The sequence below is a fragment of the Malania oleifera genome, chromosome 11, assembly GCF_029873635.1.
Source record: "Malania oleifera isolate guangnan ecotype guangnan chromosome 11, ASM2987363v1, whole genome shotgun sequence".
NCBI classification, from domain to species: Eukaryota; Viridiplantae; Streptophyta; class Magnoliopsida; order Santalales; family Ximeniaceae; genus Malania; species Malania oleifera.
In genome coordinates this window covers 49,948,260-49,963,364 of record NC_080427.1, presented here as the reverse complement: position 1 = coordinate 49,963,364, position 15,105 = coordinate 49,948,260, and the positions used below count along the sequence as shown (strand labels likewise).

The following is a 15,105-nucleotide window of genomic DNA, read 5'->3' as shown; positions in this document are numbered from 1 at the left end:
GGTGTCATCTTTCTTTACTGTTTTATTGTGCTTGCTTAATTAGATTACTCGTGCTATTTAATTTCAGTTGAATATATTGATTTATTTTATATTTGCACTAGATTGACTATAGGGTTGTGTGATACTACTGCTGGTTAAGTGACCTAGGGAAGAAATTTTACAATACCAATTCACCCCCTCTTGGGATTACAGTAAAGCTAACAATATCTTGTGTCGTTATCTCTTTTCTTGCACTATTTAATTTTCCGCACTACACATGTATGTTATTATTTATTATTCTGATTGTTTTACATATATGCCTTGAATGAATGTGAAATACTGAGATTGCTATATTTGTTTTACATATCTGCTCAGTTATACGTTTGTGGTATTTCTGATTGATTAGAAAGACCCCAAGGTGTGCAATACTGTCTGTGATTTGGAATTGACCTAGGAATCTTTAAAAAAAAAATAAAAAAATACCCAATTCATCCTCTATTGGAAATACACTAATTCCAACAATGTGTTATTACTACTTGTGGTGTGAATAAATCTCTTTAAAACCCTACTCTACAAATATTGTTGCAATTTCTTTTTCATTAGAACCCTAAAACCGTTATATATATATATATATATATATATATATATATATATCACATGATCGACCCAATACTACATGCTTATCGTTTATATTCATTATTGGAGATCTTAGTGGTTAAATATTGAAATTTGCACGCTGAAAGTCCCAAATTCAAACTTTAGGATAGGGTGAAAGAAGTATGAGATGAAAGATGAGTTATTTTCCATTATGCAATCTAAACTCAGTGTTGACTTCTAACCAACTTAGAAAAGATACTTATAGTTTTTTACCTTTTTATTTACTTAAAAAGTGCTATCTTGATATCCTAAATATTATATTTACCAACTATTTTGTACTTATTTTACTATACATATAGTATAATCATACAAACAATTGAATGTGTAATTTTTGAATGGTAGCACACTAATATTTTTTTGTCATTCACCCATTTTCGTTTTGTGACCACACGTCTTTATGAGCGTTAAAATTATTGCCTTTTTTTTAGCTAAATAATCCAATTTTTTAAAATTTTATAATAAAACTTTTTTAAAACCTTACCATATTTTACTTTTCAATCATGTCCCCATGCTAATATTTGTTTAAAATTAATTTAGGCATGCCCCCATTTTACTTCTCAACCACCCCTAAGCCTATGTAGGCATCTAATTTAATTTAATAATTAGTCTTTAGTTTGCAAATAATTAATCAGTATACTTCAAACATTAGGCATCCAAATCTTTGTTTTTTTTTGTCGTCACATGCATTAATATTCATAAACAGAGGATTTTTTTAATATAGAAAATTCAGAGGAGAGGATTTTTTTTTTTTTCTGACAGTCGCTCTCTGTAGCTCGCGGCCTATATATATTCGCACTGATGAATGATTAGGGCTTGAATTGCGGAGGGAGAAATGGAGTCTTCTGAAGAGAGTGAAGCACTAAGACCCCAAGAACAGGGGAAGAAGACAGAGTTAGGGTTTATCGCATCATCTGCAGAGGAAGCCCTCGCGCAGGAGTTTCAAAATGTGGGCTTGAACGACGAAGATGCGGGCAAATATGAGGCCGCCATTGAAGGAGCTGCTGATGATAGAAGATACCCTTTAAGGCCCTACGCCGAGGACTGCCCTTACTATCTTCGGACGGGCACGTGCAAGTTCGGATTGAATTGCAGGTTCAACCACCCTGTGAGAAGGGTAAACCAGGTATAATCTTGGTTTCTATTTTTGGGGTGTGAATTCTCCAAATGTACTATTTTTAAGTTTGGTGCCTTCTGTAAGTGAATATTATTAGTGGGTTGCTTGGCGTTTTGCTGAAGGGCGCTAAAGAGAAGGAAAATGAGAGGGAAAGGGAAGGGTTGCCAGAAAAAGCAGCGCAGATTGAGTGCAAGGTATATTATGATGATTCAGATGAGATTTATGTGTTTTAATGATTGCTCAAGTGCTGCTTGAAATTAAATAATCATTACCATTTGTTGTTCTCTGTATTATGTAATCTTGAGGTGGAGTGAAATACAGAGAGGGTGATATGATTAATCTGTGACTGCATTGTGAATTTTTTTTCGTTGGAATGTGCGATACTTCCTTGCCTCTTACATGGAGCATTTTTTAACCATTTCTTGGTTGCAAATAACAATTTGGGCTCAAGCATGTGTTTTGGTTAACAAGAAAGCTGACTGATAATTTTCTAATATGGTTTCAATTAGTTTTTAATTGTGCAACTTAGTTGAATGATCGAAATTATCGAATCCCTATCCAGATTCCAGTTATAGGTATTTGTTTGAGTCTTTCCTGATAGTGTTAATTACAATTTTTAAAATTTTTTTGCAAAATTTTTAGTACACTTGTTACATTATACACACAGGTAGATTGAGCTGAAACTAATGATTTTTTATTGTAAAGCTCATAAAAATGACCTCTGTTATGTTATCCTCCTCCTTGAAGGCGGAGATGTTATCTTTGTGAAACATAAACTAATAATGATGGAGATTGTAACTCTGTGAAATAGTTTGGATGTGATAATTGAGACCTTGTGGAGAGCTAAAATTTCTTTGAGAGTAACTGCTTTTGTGTGGATTGCTATTCTTAGTGGAGCTAATAATAACAGTCTGTTGTAGGTTTGCATTGCTATTCTCAATGGAGCTAACAATAACGATCTGTTGTATGTCTCTAGGCCGTATATGGCTCTCTCCCCTGATTTTTGTGTTATGATAACAAAGAGGATCTTGTGCTTTTATTCCTTCGTTGTTCTGTGGCTGGTGTTTTATGGTGTAAAATTTTTTTTATGAGGGGAGAATGTCGGATTTTCCTTCAGACTTTGTAGGATTTTCTGGTGGTTGATTTTGTAGGCTTTGGAAATCAAAAGAAGACAAAATTTTTGTGGCGGTATGCTGTTTTTGTGATTATTTGTGTTATTTAGTTGTGGAGGGATGAACAGATTTTTCATGATCATGCTTCATATTTAGGTCTTATTTGGGATGGGGTTCTGTTTTTGGCTTCATTGTGGGTATTCGCTTTTGGTGGGTTTGTTGATACAACTTTCTTTGATATTTAGTGGATTGGTTTACCCTTTTAGTGTGTTTTTTTTTTCCTCCCAACTTTGCTAGTTAAGATTTCTGATCCTCTTTGAACTCTCTTCTTCTCACTTAATGAAAAGTTTCTTTTATATAGAAAGGGGGATGCGTAAATTAAATACCTGAATTTGTTTCTTATCACTCCTTTTAAATACAAAGTTGTGTGGGAGAGTGGTGGAGAGATTTGGAAGAAGGCTCACACAGTGGGAAAGCTATAGTTATTGAGTTGGGAGGGGGGTGTCAAGAGAACTCTCTATAGCCTACCAACTTATTCTATGCCACCCTTCACCATCTCGGTGATGTAAGCCAATTGATGTATGACAAGATAGATCATGGTTTTAAATTGCAGTAGCAAGTAGCGTAATGTAACGGTAACGGGTATAGTGGGAAGCGGGAGTAGTGGTTGTTACGTAATGGGAAATGGATGTAACAACTGTGAATTGTTTTCAAGTAGACACAACCTTATGCATATTAGTTTATTTGCATTCTTTAAGCTTTTAATCCTTTTTAGAAAGAGGTTTAGTGTATTTTGGGTCCTTTCTTTTCAAATAAGTTGTTTGTTAAGGGCAAGAAACTTACATTTGTTTTAAATCACCATTAACAAAAAATTATAAGTGGGTTTGTGTCTTTATACTTTTTCATTATTCTTATGAGTGATAAATTAATTAATAAAACAAAATATATTATATACTCTATTAATCTATTAAATAGATGGTATGGAAACTTGCAACGTAGGCCACATAGTGCACCTGTGAGGAGGAGTGACTTAGTTACTGTGGGGGGATAGTAGAAGGGGTAGGGGTAGACCTTAAATAACTTGGGAGGAGGTTGTGAGTAAGGATTTAATATTCTTGAATCTATCAAAAGAAATGGTCCATGATCGCATAAATTGGCGGAAAAGGATTCATATAGGCGACCCAACTTAGTGGGACTAAGGCTTGGTTTTGTTGTTGTTGTTATTAATCTATTAAATGCATAATATGTATGAATAAGACAAATATACAATAACTAGAAACGAAAAGATTGAAATTTAAAAATATAAAACATAAATATCAAATTGCTAACATTATCAAAATAAAATATTTTCTTAACAAATTAGTATTATCAAATTTTATATATATATTTGCAGTAATAGTCTTGTAGCAGTTACATAATAGCCGTAGCGGCCTTTACGTAATGGTTGCAATTTGTAACGGCCGCTATGGGCATGGTTTTTCTTCCCACTAGTTTTGCAGTGCTTAATGGTATCAAAAACCCCAAAAAAACATTACATAACAATGTTAAACGGTTGCGGCCATTTTTTAAAACCATGTGATATTGAGGAGAAGGCATGTCTATGCTAGTGGCTAAGGTTCTTGCCCCCCCTAGATCCTTAATGTGGCTTATTTTCTTTGAATTCCTTATGCATGCCCCCGTGAACTTGGATTACTTAATGGAGTATCTATCCGTGCACAAAAAGAGAGAGAAAGAGAGAGAATTGAGGTTAAAACATGATGGTGGAAAACAAAGGGGAAAAGATGAAGTGCCCTACCCCTCTTTGTAGCAGTATAAGGACTGAGGTTGGCTCAGAATAACACAAGCTCACGTAGAAGCTCTTGGGTGACAACTGAGCCTCTGTGTAATAGCCCATTTATTCTCAATGCCTCAATAGTTGTGAGTGTGGGGTGGGTTGTTCATAAAGGAGACTGCATGCAAAGGAAGTGGTGGTTAAACAAGGAGAAAAGAAGAGCTACAAGTACCCTAGAAAAAGGCCAAGTCACTTGTGCTAGGGTCCTTCCATCATGCATCCTCACTCTAGCTGTGTGGCTGAGATATGTAGAAGAATTAATTTTCTCCAAACATGGATAGAAGAGGGCTCTGTTGGTAGAAACTTATAATCAGGTTAAGAGGTGAGATCACTCTGGCTCAAAAGGATGTGCCTTGAGTTGGAAATAGGCCCTCAACATTTTTAGTGTGGAACTGTGATCCCATAACCAAAATAGAGCAGTAAAACTGATCAAGTTTGGCCAAGAATTGGGGACAAGATGACCTAGAGCCATCCCATAGCAATGGATAACTTCAACCAAAAATGGATTAAAAGGAAGCCGATGATTTCGCTTGAAGAAATCCTTATAAAGCCTAGGGGTATAGCTCTTTAGGTTGGCGAATGTGAGCTCAATCCCTAGAGCTCGGTGAATGAAACACAAAATCCCCTAGGATTGGTAGGCCTGTCTAATTCTCTCATTTGACTTGCTGGTGAGGCTATGACATCCACTTGCTGCCCTAGAGGGAAAGAGGGTGGGTCGATGGTGCTCGGATGATCTTGTACCTAGAGCACAATGGAGTTCCTCCCACCTTGGCCCATGAGGTAAGTGTAGTTTGGTTTGGAACACTCTAGTCAAGTTGTCCACACCTAGGCTCCTATGGGACATTGTCAACTCTCTTTCTTGCAACACTTTTAATGCAAGGAAGAATGAGAAGTGATGCAAGAGAAAAAGACCCAGAAAACTAAGATCCCGATTGGCCACCTCAAACTACGAGGGGAAAAACTGAGAGAAACTACAAGAGGGAAAAATATGATGCTCTAGTGGAGAATCAATGGCACAATGAGGGCAACTGTGAGAATCCTCTAGTGAAAACTTGTGAAAGGTGGTGGCTTAAGAGAGAGATTGAAGACAGTGAAGAGGAGTGTGTATAAGGTATTCGATCCTTAAGCCATGAATTCCCCTTCTTACGTGAGGACAAAAAAGAAGTGGCGTCAAGTGCTGCCCAATGCACGGGGTATGCAGCAACAATGGCGGAAATGACAACCCCTAGGAAACCAACAAGCATGTGAGAAAAGCACTCACATCAAGAAACCAAAAGACATGGTTGTGTAGCCATATGATATAGGATAGCTTCATGGAATTACAACCAAAACATAATTTGGGAGAGAGAGGAGAGGAAAGGGGAAGAAGAAGAAGAAGAAGAAGAAGAAGGAAGAACAAAACCCTTAACACAATTTTCCCTCAATTCTCAATCTACTCGTGCAAAACCACAAACTTGTCTTTCGATTTCTTAATGACTATCTTCATTTCACCCTTAAGATCATGCAGAAATTAAAAAAATCCACTTTAAAAAAACTCACTAAATGCAGCAATGGAGTCTGATTCTTGATGCTGACAGTGACTATTGACTCCCCAAATTGCTGATGGTACAATGGGAATCCAACTGCTAGCAGTTCAGACCAAATTATCGCGTGCGAATGCAAATATTGTGAATCAAATTATCATGCCGCAGATGAAAATTTCTAATGCTAGATTTCAGTCACACAGCATGTGCACATCGTGTCACCAGTGGTGGTATCAGAGAGAAATAGAGAGAAGAGAGGGGAACAAGGAGACACAATGGGGGAGAGAAATTCAATTAACTTCATTTTAAATTCAGCAAAAATACCTCTCACATGGCATTCACACTCTTCCATCTGAGAATAGAGAAACATGGAGGAGAGACATTTGTGATTATATGTGAGAATTAGATTTGGAATCAGAGGATGAAAATGTCATTTTCAGCTATTCAGTGGAACCACTCAACGTGCATCCTCAGTTTGGGCTTGTTTGGATAGCTACATTCATAGTAAAAGATTTGGCTGATTCGAGTATTTGGTGGCAATTGGACCAACTCAAGCAGGAAAATTTCTAGATGTGGGTTTGATATCTAGAGGTCATGGCTATTTGATTTTTGTTTTGGGGTTTGAAAATCGTAGCTAGAGAATATTTGTGGAGAGATTACGAGGCATTTTGGGGCGGAAGGGGTCAATTGTCCAAGATTCAAAGGACAATCAACCGAAATGTTGGAAGAATGCTTTGATTGGGTTAAATAATTTTAGAAAGGATAATAATTTGTTGGATTGTGCTTCATGTGGTGGAAAAATTGCTTCTCCTGGGGATCTGCTTCTCAGAACGACAAAAATCAGCACAAGTTTGGGTTCCTCGAAGGACAAAAGGAGGAGGTGGTGATGCTGTAGAGTTTAGGTTTAGCTGGTTTGCAGGGTAGAGGGGCAGAGAAGGGCTGTATGGGCTTAGGCAAGGTTGGGCTGTTTTTAACCAGTGATGAACTATATAGGCTTGGTTAGTGAAAGATGGTTCATGCTTATGGGTGATTCTGGATTTGGGTGCATACAAAATACAAGCATTAAAGGCCCAAACGCAGTAGATGATATGGGCTTAAGGGATTTGAGTTGCTTGAAAGGAGAATCTTATAATTAGCCCATTTTTAGTAAGGAGGTCCAACAATTAAGACCTCCTGAGGGAGGCTGGCAAAAGAGTGTTAGTATCTTGGTTTTTTTAGCAGCAGTAAGGTTCCAGTCCAGAACGTGGCAATGTGACATTTGCATTTGCAAACCTGTGAAGATGGGTCTTCTTCGGAAGTCAAGCTGGAGTTGGAACAAGTTGCTGACAAGATTATGCCACGGTGTGGGAAGAGCAGGACGTGGAATCCTCAAATAGAACTTCGATTGATGGTAGACTAGTTTTTCTTGCTTTGGCGGAGAATCAGAGGAGCCACAGTCAAAGTCTACAGCAGCTGGATTCCAATTGTAAGTCCATTGATAATGCGAGCGTGTGTGAAGAGATTAAAGAATTGAAAGTATGTGTGGGAAGTGTTTTGGGTGTTGATAACTTGATAAGGAAATGGTTTGGGATAGATGTTCCAAGGTTTATAATTGGAGAGCGCTTGTCCAAGCGGGTGCTGAGATGCAAAAACCGCTGGAAGAGATATGAATTAAGCATGATGCAAGGACAAGTAAACCTTTAGAGGGACAAGGATGGTAACCATGGTCTTAAATTTCCACGAAATTGTCGAAATTTTCGTCGAAATTTCTGATTTCCATCCCCCTCGAAATCGAAATGGCAGTCGATTTCCGTATTGCATAATTTCCGTTGAAATCTCAACGAATCATCCGAAATTTATCGAAGCCTCGAAATTTTAGCGAAATTTGTCGAAATTTTAACTACACAATGAAATTTCGTCGAAATTCAAATGAGAGATTCAAGAGTGAAGTGAAATTTCTCTTTTAATTTATTTTATTGAAACAAAAGGTTACCACAAGTGCTTTTGAAATTATATGAAAAAATAAACTTATAGTAATATTTTATTTAACCATTCATGTCTAAATTATCAATATTTGTATAATAAATAATATTTAAATGAATTATGAATTTCATTTGCATTAACTGAATATGTTTAATGTACATTATCTTACAAACATGTTTGATACAAATACTATTTTAAAAATTTTCCACCCTATACAAAATATAGATGTATTTAATTTGTAATATATTAGTCTTAAAACTTATATGATTATATTTGTTAACCATTTCTAAAGTTTCACAAAGAATTCCATGTTTTATTACTAGTTTCCGTTATTTTTTCAAATTGAAATCGAAATTGACATCGAAATCAAAATTTTCGTACTTTTGGAGCTTCGAAATTGAAGTCGAAATTGAAATTTAAGACCTTGATGGTAACCTTACTCTTGTGGAGAACCCGATGGAGCTGAAAGTGGTATCAGATGATAAGGTTGAGGAGGGGGCAGATGAGGTTAAAAAGAGTTAGGGTGATGCGTCTGATGATGATAGTGATTGTAATAGTGAATTTGAATGCAACAATGGATTGTTACTTGATATGTGGTTAAAAAGAATTGCAGTGATGCTTCTGATGATGATAGTAATTGTAATAGTGAATTTGCTTGCAATGAAGGATTGTTACTTGATGAGCTATGCAAAGAATTCGGGTATGATTCAAATGCATCTTATGTATTGGGTGATATTTCTCGTGTGTGCCCAACTATGTTAGAAGGTCTAGAACGTTCCTATCTTTGGAGAGGAGGGGCTGTATAAAGAAATCAGGTCAATGGTAATAAACAAGATGTCTTTTTGCTTACTCCTGCATCTTGTGTGAAGGAAGTAGAAAGGATATGGAAGCTGAACAACTGATGGAGAAGATGGGAGTATGGTTGTCTGATGCTGGAGGCGATGAGGTTTGCCCCTTCCCTTATCTCAATCTTTTCCTTATAAGAACATGATCAAGGATCGAAGTTCGCGTGTCAAATTGCTGCATTTCTAATTCAATAAAGCTGACTTGTAATGGAAAATAAATAAATAAATATAAATGACACCTTTTTAACACAAACTTGTCAACAAACAATTGTAGAACATGAAAACCTAATTACACAAAGTAGTCAACAAACAATTGTAAAACATGAAAACTTTTTTTTTATTTTTTTAAAGATGTTTTAGTGAGCTAATACAAAAGTGAAACTGTCAAGCTAGCTCTTCAACGCTAATGCTATTATCCAAGTTACCACATTGTGCTTTGTCAATATCATTGTGATCATGATTAATGATTACATCAAACCCATTATTGAAATCATCATCACCATTACCTTGAATGATAGGGAAACAGAAGAGTTATCTTCATTGCGATCTTGTTGAATAATTTTCGAGCACCCTCAGAATGATAGTTGATCCTGGTTGTTGGATCTCTCGGGGGTTTGTTCGTGCTTTTTTTTTTTTTTTGGTGATTTCTTGGTTAGCACTGATTTTTCCTTTCCACTCTGCAAAACTATTTGGAAGGCCAAAGTTCTCCTTAAAATCAAAGCTTTTCTCTGGTTAGTCGTGCTTAATAAGATAAGCACTAATAACTTGCTGCAGATTAGGAGGCCTTTAAAGGCTCTCTCTCCAGATATGTGTGCACTTTGTTTTAATTGCTCAGAATCTGTTCCGCATCTTTTCTTGTATTATGATTTTGCATGGAGGGTTTGGAACAAGCTATTCAATTATTTTGGAGAAAGTTGGGATGTCCAGGGACAGTGGAGGAGTTTCTGGCAATATGTTTTGTTAGGTTTGGTAGGAAGAAGGAAGGAACAGTGCTATGGTATTTTGCTTTATTTGCTGTATTTTGGGGTTTGTGGAAGGAACACTTATATTTTCAGGGAAGGAGTTGTCATTTTTGTTGGTATGGGAGAAGATTCATTTTTTGGCTTTGCTTTGGTGTGTGGGTGATGGATACTTCAAGAGGATGTGCTTTTTATATATTCAGTGATTGACATTCTCTGTTCATTTTTTAGGGTGTCCTGATTTTCGTCTACTGTTTTTTGCACTTTTTGGGTTTTTTTGGTGCTCACTCTTGGTTTCCTAGATTTTGCTAAGGAGATGTTTCTTCTCACAGTGCTATGGTATTTTGCTTTATTTGCATTATTTTGGGGTTTGTGGAAGGAAAGTAACTCACTTGTATTTTCAGGGAAGAAGTTGTCTTTTTTGTTGCTATGGGAGAAGTTTCATTTTTTGGTTTCTCTTTGGTGTGTGGGTGATGGATACTTCAAGAGGATGTGCTTTTCAGATATTAAGCGATTGGCACTATCTGTTCGCTTCTTAGGGTGTCCTGATTTTCTTGTACTGTTTTTTGCACTTTTTGGTTTTATTTTTTTGTTCACTCCGGGGTTTCCTAGATTTCGCTAAGGAGATGTCTCTTCTCCTGATTGTAGATTCTTAATCTATCTAATGAAGCTTTTGCTATTAAAAAAAAACATCCTCCTTAACCGAACATTGATGTTTGAACCATTTATGTACATCGACGAACTAAACATTATGTAATGAGTCCGCAATTGCATTGACATTTAATAAATAAAATCACTTCCTAAGTTTTCAGTTTCTCAAACTAGTGGTACATAACTAGCATTGAGTCGACAGTTCAAGCAATATAGATGTGAGTAAAAATATACTTCTTGTAAGATCTCACAAATTCACAATCCTACTATTATCCAACCAATATCTGATTCCATATATGATTTGGATTGTTTTAGTAAAATAAGATCATATAATTGTTTGGTCTTATGATTCAAATCGTGATTTTAATGACTGCACTTTAATTTTTGTCATAGGGTTTGGTTTTGATTCAATCACTCCTTTAGTTATTTTGTTGCTTTTCAAGATTTTTGTAATGTCATGATTTTTATAGATTTTGTTTGCAGCCTCGATGTTCATACCTTTGGCATATTTCTCACATTTAAAAGAGAGGACACTTTGCCTCCACCTCTTACCCTTCCAAAGTTTTAGGGGCCGTTTGTATCATGGTGAGAAATTATTAAAACAAAAACCAGAAATGAAAACTGAGAATCAGAAACTAAAACCGAAAAAAACAGCAACCAGCTCGGTTAATATTTCTAAAACTAATTCAAGTTAAAAACTTGATTAAACAAATGCTCATTTTTGTCCATGTAAGGACTGCTAGGCACAGTAACTGCTACCTGACAGTTGATGGTATTCATGATTTCTACCATTATACTTACAGGAATTGGTATCTTGTTTGTGACAATGATCCTGTTGATGGTAAAGACTGCTAGGTTATTGCCTTAAGCTGGCATTCAACATGGATATTTGTTTCTTTGTTGGACATAACCTGAAATCCACGTGATGATGCTGGGCTCAGGGAGTGGAAACTCGCGCTTAACTGGCCCTATAGCCAGGCATAGTGATTATGTTATGTGAGGATATCACGGCTAGGTAATTATATCTTGATTGTTACAAATTATGTTTGATGATGATGACCATGAGGACCACTTGTTACTGCCATAACTGACATCCAATAGGACTATTATTTTCAGTTAAGAATCAGGATGTGGATGCTGAACCCTATGAATAAAAAATCTAAGCTAGCCGACTCCAAAACTAGACTCGGAGAGAACATATTTTAATACTACAACTAAGGGATCTGCTTACTAATTTTAATTTGTCCATTATTTTCTAAGAATAGCTTCTGTATTACAGTTCAGTATTCCATCCCAGCTTAAGGCTCTAAAAGAGGAAGTAGAAAACTGTGAGATACATGCATGGTTTTTATGGAAGTAAAGAGCATATTAGTGTATACCTTAGCAGTGGATTGGCAGCCTTGGATCTCAGTCATTGATGGGTTTTGCAATTTTAAGGTTATATTTTCTTTCATATGGCTGCCTTTTGTGCTAAAATGAATTTCATGTCTGGACACTGATTCCATTACCATTGATTCTTGCTAATTGTTTTAAAGTTTTTAGGCTCCTTAAATATTTAATGTTGTGCAAGTAAGATGTCTCTCTTAATAGATCTGTTAAGACCTGAGCTTGCAATTCTTGTGGTGGTTGCAGTATTATCTAACAGCGGGAGGGTGCAAATTTGGTAAAGCCTGCAGATATAATCACTCCCAAGAAAACACTGAGTTGGGAGAGTGTAATCTTAACTTTCTAGGTTTGCCTATGAGACCGGTAATAGCAATTTGCTTGTTTGTATTTAAATTTATATTTTAATTGGACCTTTATGTTTTTATTTTTCTTCCTGATGAATTCTGTCCAGCAATTCTGTAGGGTCATGGCATCCATCCAAGGTTTGATAATTTTTTTTTCTCATTTTAGGGAGAGAGAGAGTGCCCCTTTTACATGCGCAATGGTTCCTGCGGATATGGAGCTAATTGCAGGTTTCACCATCCGGATCCTTCAGCTGTGGATGGATCTAACCCTGGCAACACAACTCCCAGTGGTAGTTTTGTGGGAAGCTTTGACAGTTCTTTGGGATATCGTAATGGTGAATCTGTTCCCCTACATGTATTAGTGGCATCACAACCAGCTGTAGTGCCATCCTCTTTGCATACGAAATTAGATAAACCAGTTCCCTACTTTGAAAACAACTCATCTTTTATGCCTACGATGCAGTCACTTCCCCAAGGGGCACATCCTAGTCGTGAATGGAATGATTTCCAGGTAACCCTTTTTTAAGTAACTTTCATTTCTTAATGGTCTTGGTTTCTTTTTCTTTAAAAAAATAGTCCTAAATAGATTTTTGATAGAAATTTCTAAATAATTTTTAATTCCTTTAACAATTTACTTCAACTCTTTTGAAACTCCATCTCTCCCTCCTCTCGTTCTCTCTCTCATGTTTGCATGTTTTAACAGACCCACGCAGATGCACATGCTCGTGTACACAAAACTAGGACATTTTAATGCACCCTCGGCCCTTTTTTCTAAACTATTACAGGAGTATCAGGGATCCTTCTGCCTTTTTTGGAATAAATGTGGACAGTTGGGTTACCATCACCTTAACATGGGAAAAGGAGCGGGTGCTTGTATCTTACTGTTATTTGTTTCTCTGTATTTTAATTATTTTGATTTAATGTTGCATGTTTATATTTGGAAAATTGAATATTGAAGCTAGAGAATGCAGATCTTTTTTTCAGTCAAATCTTCGATTGTAAATGTTAAATTCCTCAATTGGTTTATTTCATTCAAGAATGCTTGGAGGGGGAAAAAAAAGCTGAGGAGAAAAAATAATAAATATTTTCTTCCTTGCTCGAGTCCGTCCTTGACATCTGGGAATTGATAGTTATGTGTAAAATGCTAGCATTCTTTTATTTACTACTATGTACCTGCCACCTTTTTGGTAGTGCAGATATGCAAAACCAAGTGCGCAAGGCACTCATGCCATATTGGGGTTCCAGGGAATGCATGATGTACACAGCCTTACCTCCACATTTGGATAGGCTGTTCCTATGACTTCAACCTGTGACCTTCAAAGGATCAAGAGTAATTCCATTACCGTTGGGTCAAGGCTTGCCCTCCATTTTCCCCAGCAATGCTAAGAAATCATTTACCAATTACACTTGTTATTCAAATTCATCCTTTATTCTGGGAATCTTCCTCGGAGAAGATGAATTTGGCTGATGATCATTCCTTCCTATCCGTTCATCTGTGTGTGCATGTGCTTGTATGAGAGAAGATGGACTGTGTTCATATTAGCTCATATTATGTATATTTGTAATGATTCTTGTTTATGACTTGCTTAGGTCCCCCTTTATCCACATGAAATCATTGGGCATCATCATTCAGCTCCAGCAGTGAGCAATATGAAAAAAGAACATGTTTTTATGGATTATCACCAAGACATGCATGTTGATGAATTTCCTGAACGGCCGGGTGAGCCTGAGTGTGCGTACTTCATGAAAACAGGGTACTGCAAATATAAATCTGCATGTAGGTATCATCATCCAAAGGACCGTGCCTCAAATTTCCCTGCTGGTCATGTTGGTGACAGAGGCCTGCCTTTAAGACCTGTGAGTTTCTGAACATTTCTTATTGATTGCGTGAATCTCATTTTTAGATTACAAGTGATGAAAATGCATATGTTCACCACGGCCCATTTCTTTTAAACAGGGTACTTAGTCTAATCTCAACTTGTCACTTTCATTATTTTGGACTTAACACTGTTATATTCCTCTCTTTTAAAAACTTGTGCTCATTTCATGAATTTTTTTTTTTAAATTTTAAATTTTCACTCTCCAGGGCAGAAAAATCTGCTGGCATTACGAGAAGAATGGTGTGTGCAGGTACGGTCATTCCTGTATGTTTGACCACCCGGTCAATTATGGCTTATCAGCTGGTCCATCAGGATCCCTAGAGCCTCTGCCAGGGAGCAACTCTGCTGCTTTTGGAGGAATGGGAATGGCAGGGTCTGGCAATGGAGGTGTGGTTCTAACCCAGCAGTATGCATAGAAATTCTGCCACCTCCATCCAAGTTTAAGTTAACATGTTGGCTTCTTTCATTTATATGCTCATGCTACAAGAATGAGGTCCCCTTTGTATTCTTCGCCTTGTTCCTTGGTGCTAAATGTTGCACCATATGGACCATTTTTTTTTTTTTTTGGTATCCTTCACTGGGTTCCTTGGTGCTAACTGTGCATCATATGGACCTTTCCTTGTAGCATGAAACCAAAATAAAACACATACCAGATTCGAGCCCTAGTTTCGGGAATTTATTGTGTTTTATTGTGTATTTTTGTGTTTTCAACTGAGAGATTGGTGTGAGATTATGTAATTTTCTGATTTACATATTTACATATTTGCCTTTTACAAAGGAATATATCATATATGCATTGGTCCTAATCATTTATTGAATTTTTTCGGGTTTATCTCCCGCCCAACCATAAATGGCCTGTGAT

At 36.7% G+C, this 15,105-nt stretch overlaps 1 protein-coding gene across 3 annotated transcripts; it reads left to right on the top strand.

The window, feature by feature from the left end:
* Positions 1-1,350: 1,350 nt before the first annotated feature.
* LOC131167988 (zinc finger CCCH domain-containing protein 43-like) lies at positions 1,351-15,049 on the top strand. Of its 3 annotated transcripts, none has more exons than XM_058127108.1 (6): positions 1,351-1,759; positions 1,873-1,944; positions 12,266-12,382; positions 12,530-12,874; positions 13,954-14,220; positions 14,450-15,049. In XM_058127108.1, the coding sequence occupies exons 1-6, from the start codon at positions 1,469-1,471 to the stop codon at positions 14,657-14,659; spliced, it is 1,302 nt and encodes a 433-aa protein (XP_057983091.1). In that variant the 5' UTR covers positions 1,351-1,468; the 3' UTR covers positions 14,660-15,049. The 3 variants fall into 3 exon arrangements, with proteins under 3 accessions (XP_057983091.1, XP_057983093.1, XP_057983092.1); XM_058127110.1 differs by having other exon boundaries at positions 1,358-1,759; positions 14,494-15,049; XM_058127109.1 differs by lacking the exon at positions 1,873-1,944 and having other exon boundaries at positions 1,358-1,759.
* Positions 15,050-15,105: the final 56 nt, after the last annotated feature.

Excerpts from the sequence above, each read along its gene's own strand:
- LOC131167988 (XM_058127108.1), top strand. The coding sequence starts at position 1,469 with ATGGAGTCTTCTGAAGAGAGTGAAGCACTAAGACCCCAAGAACAGGGG. Across the intron at positions 1,760-1,872 it reads CTGTGAGAAGGGTAAACCAG|GGCGCTAAAGAGAAGGAAAA; the intron begins GTATAATCTTGG and ends GTTTTGCTGAAG. Across the intron at positions 14,221-14,449 it reads GAGGCCTGCCTTTAAGACCT|GGCAGAAAAATCTGCTGGCA; the intron begins GTGAGTTTCTGA and ends TTCACTCTCCAG.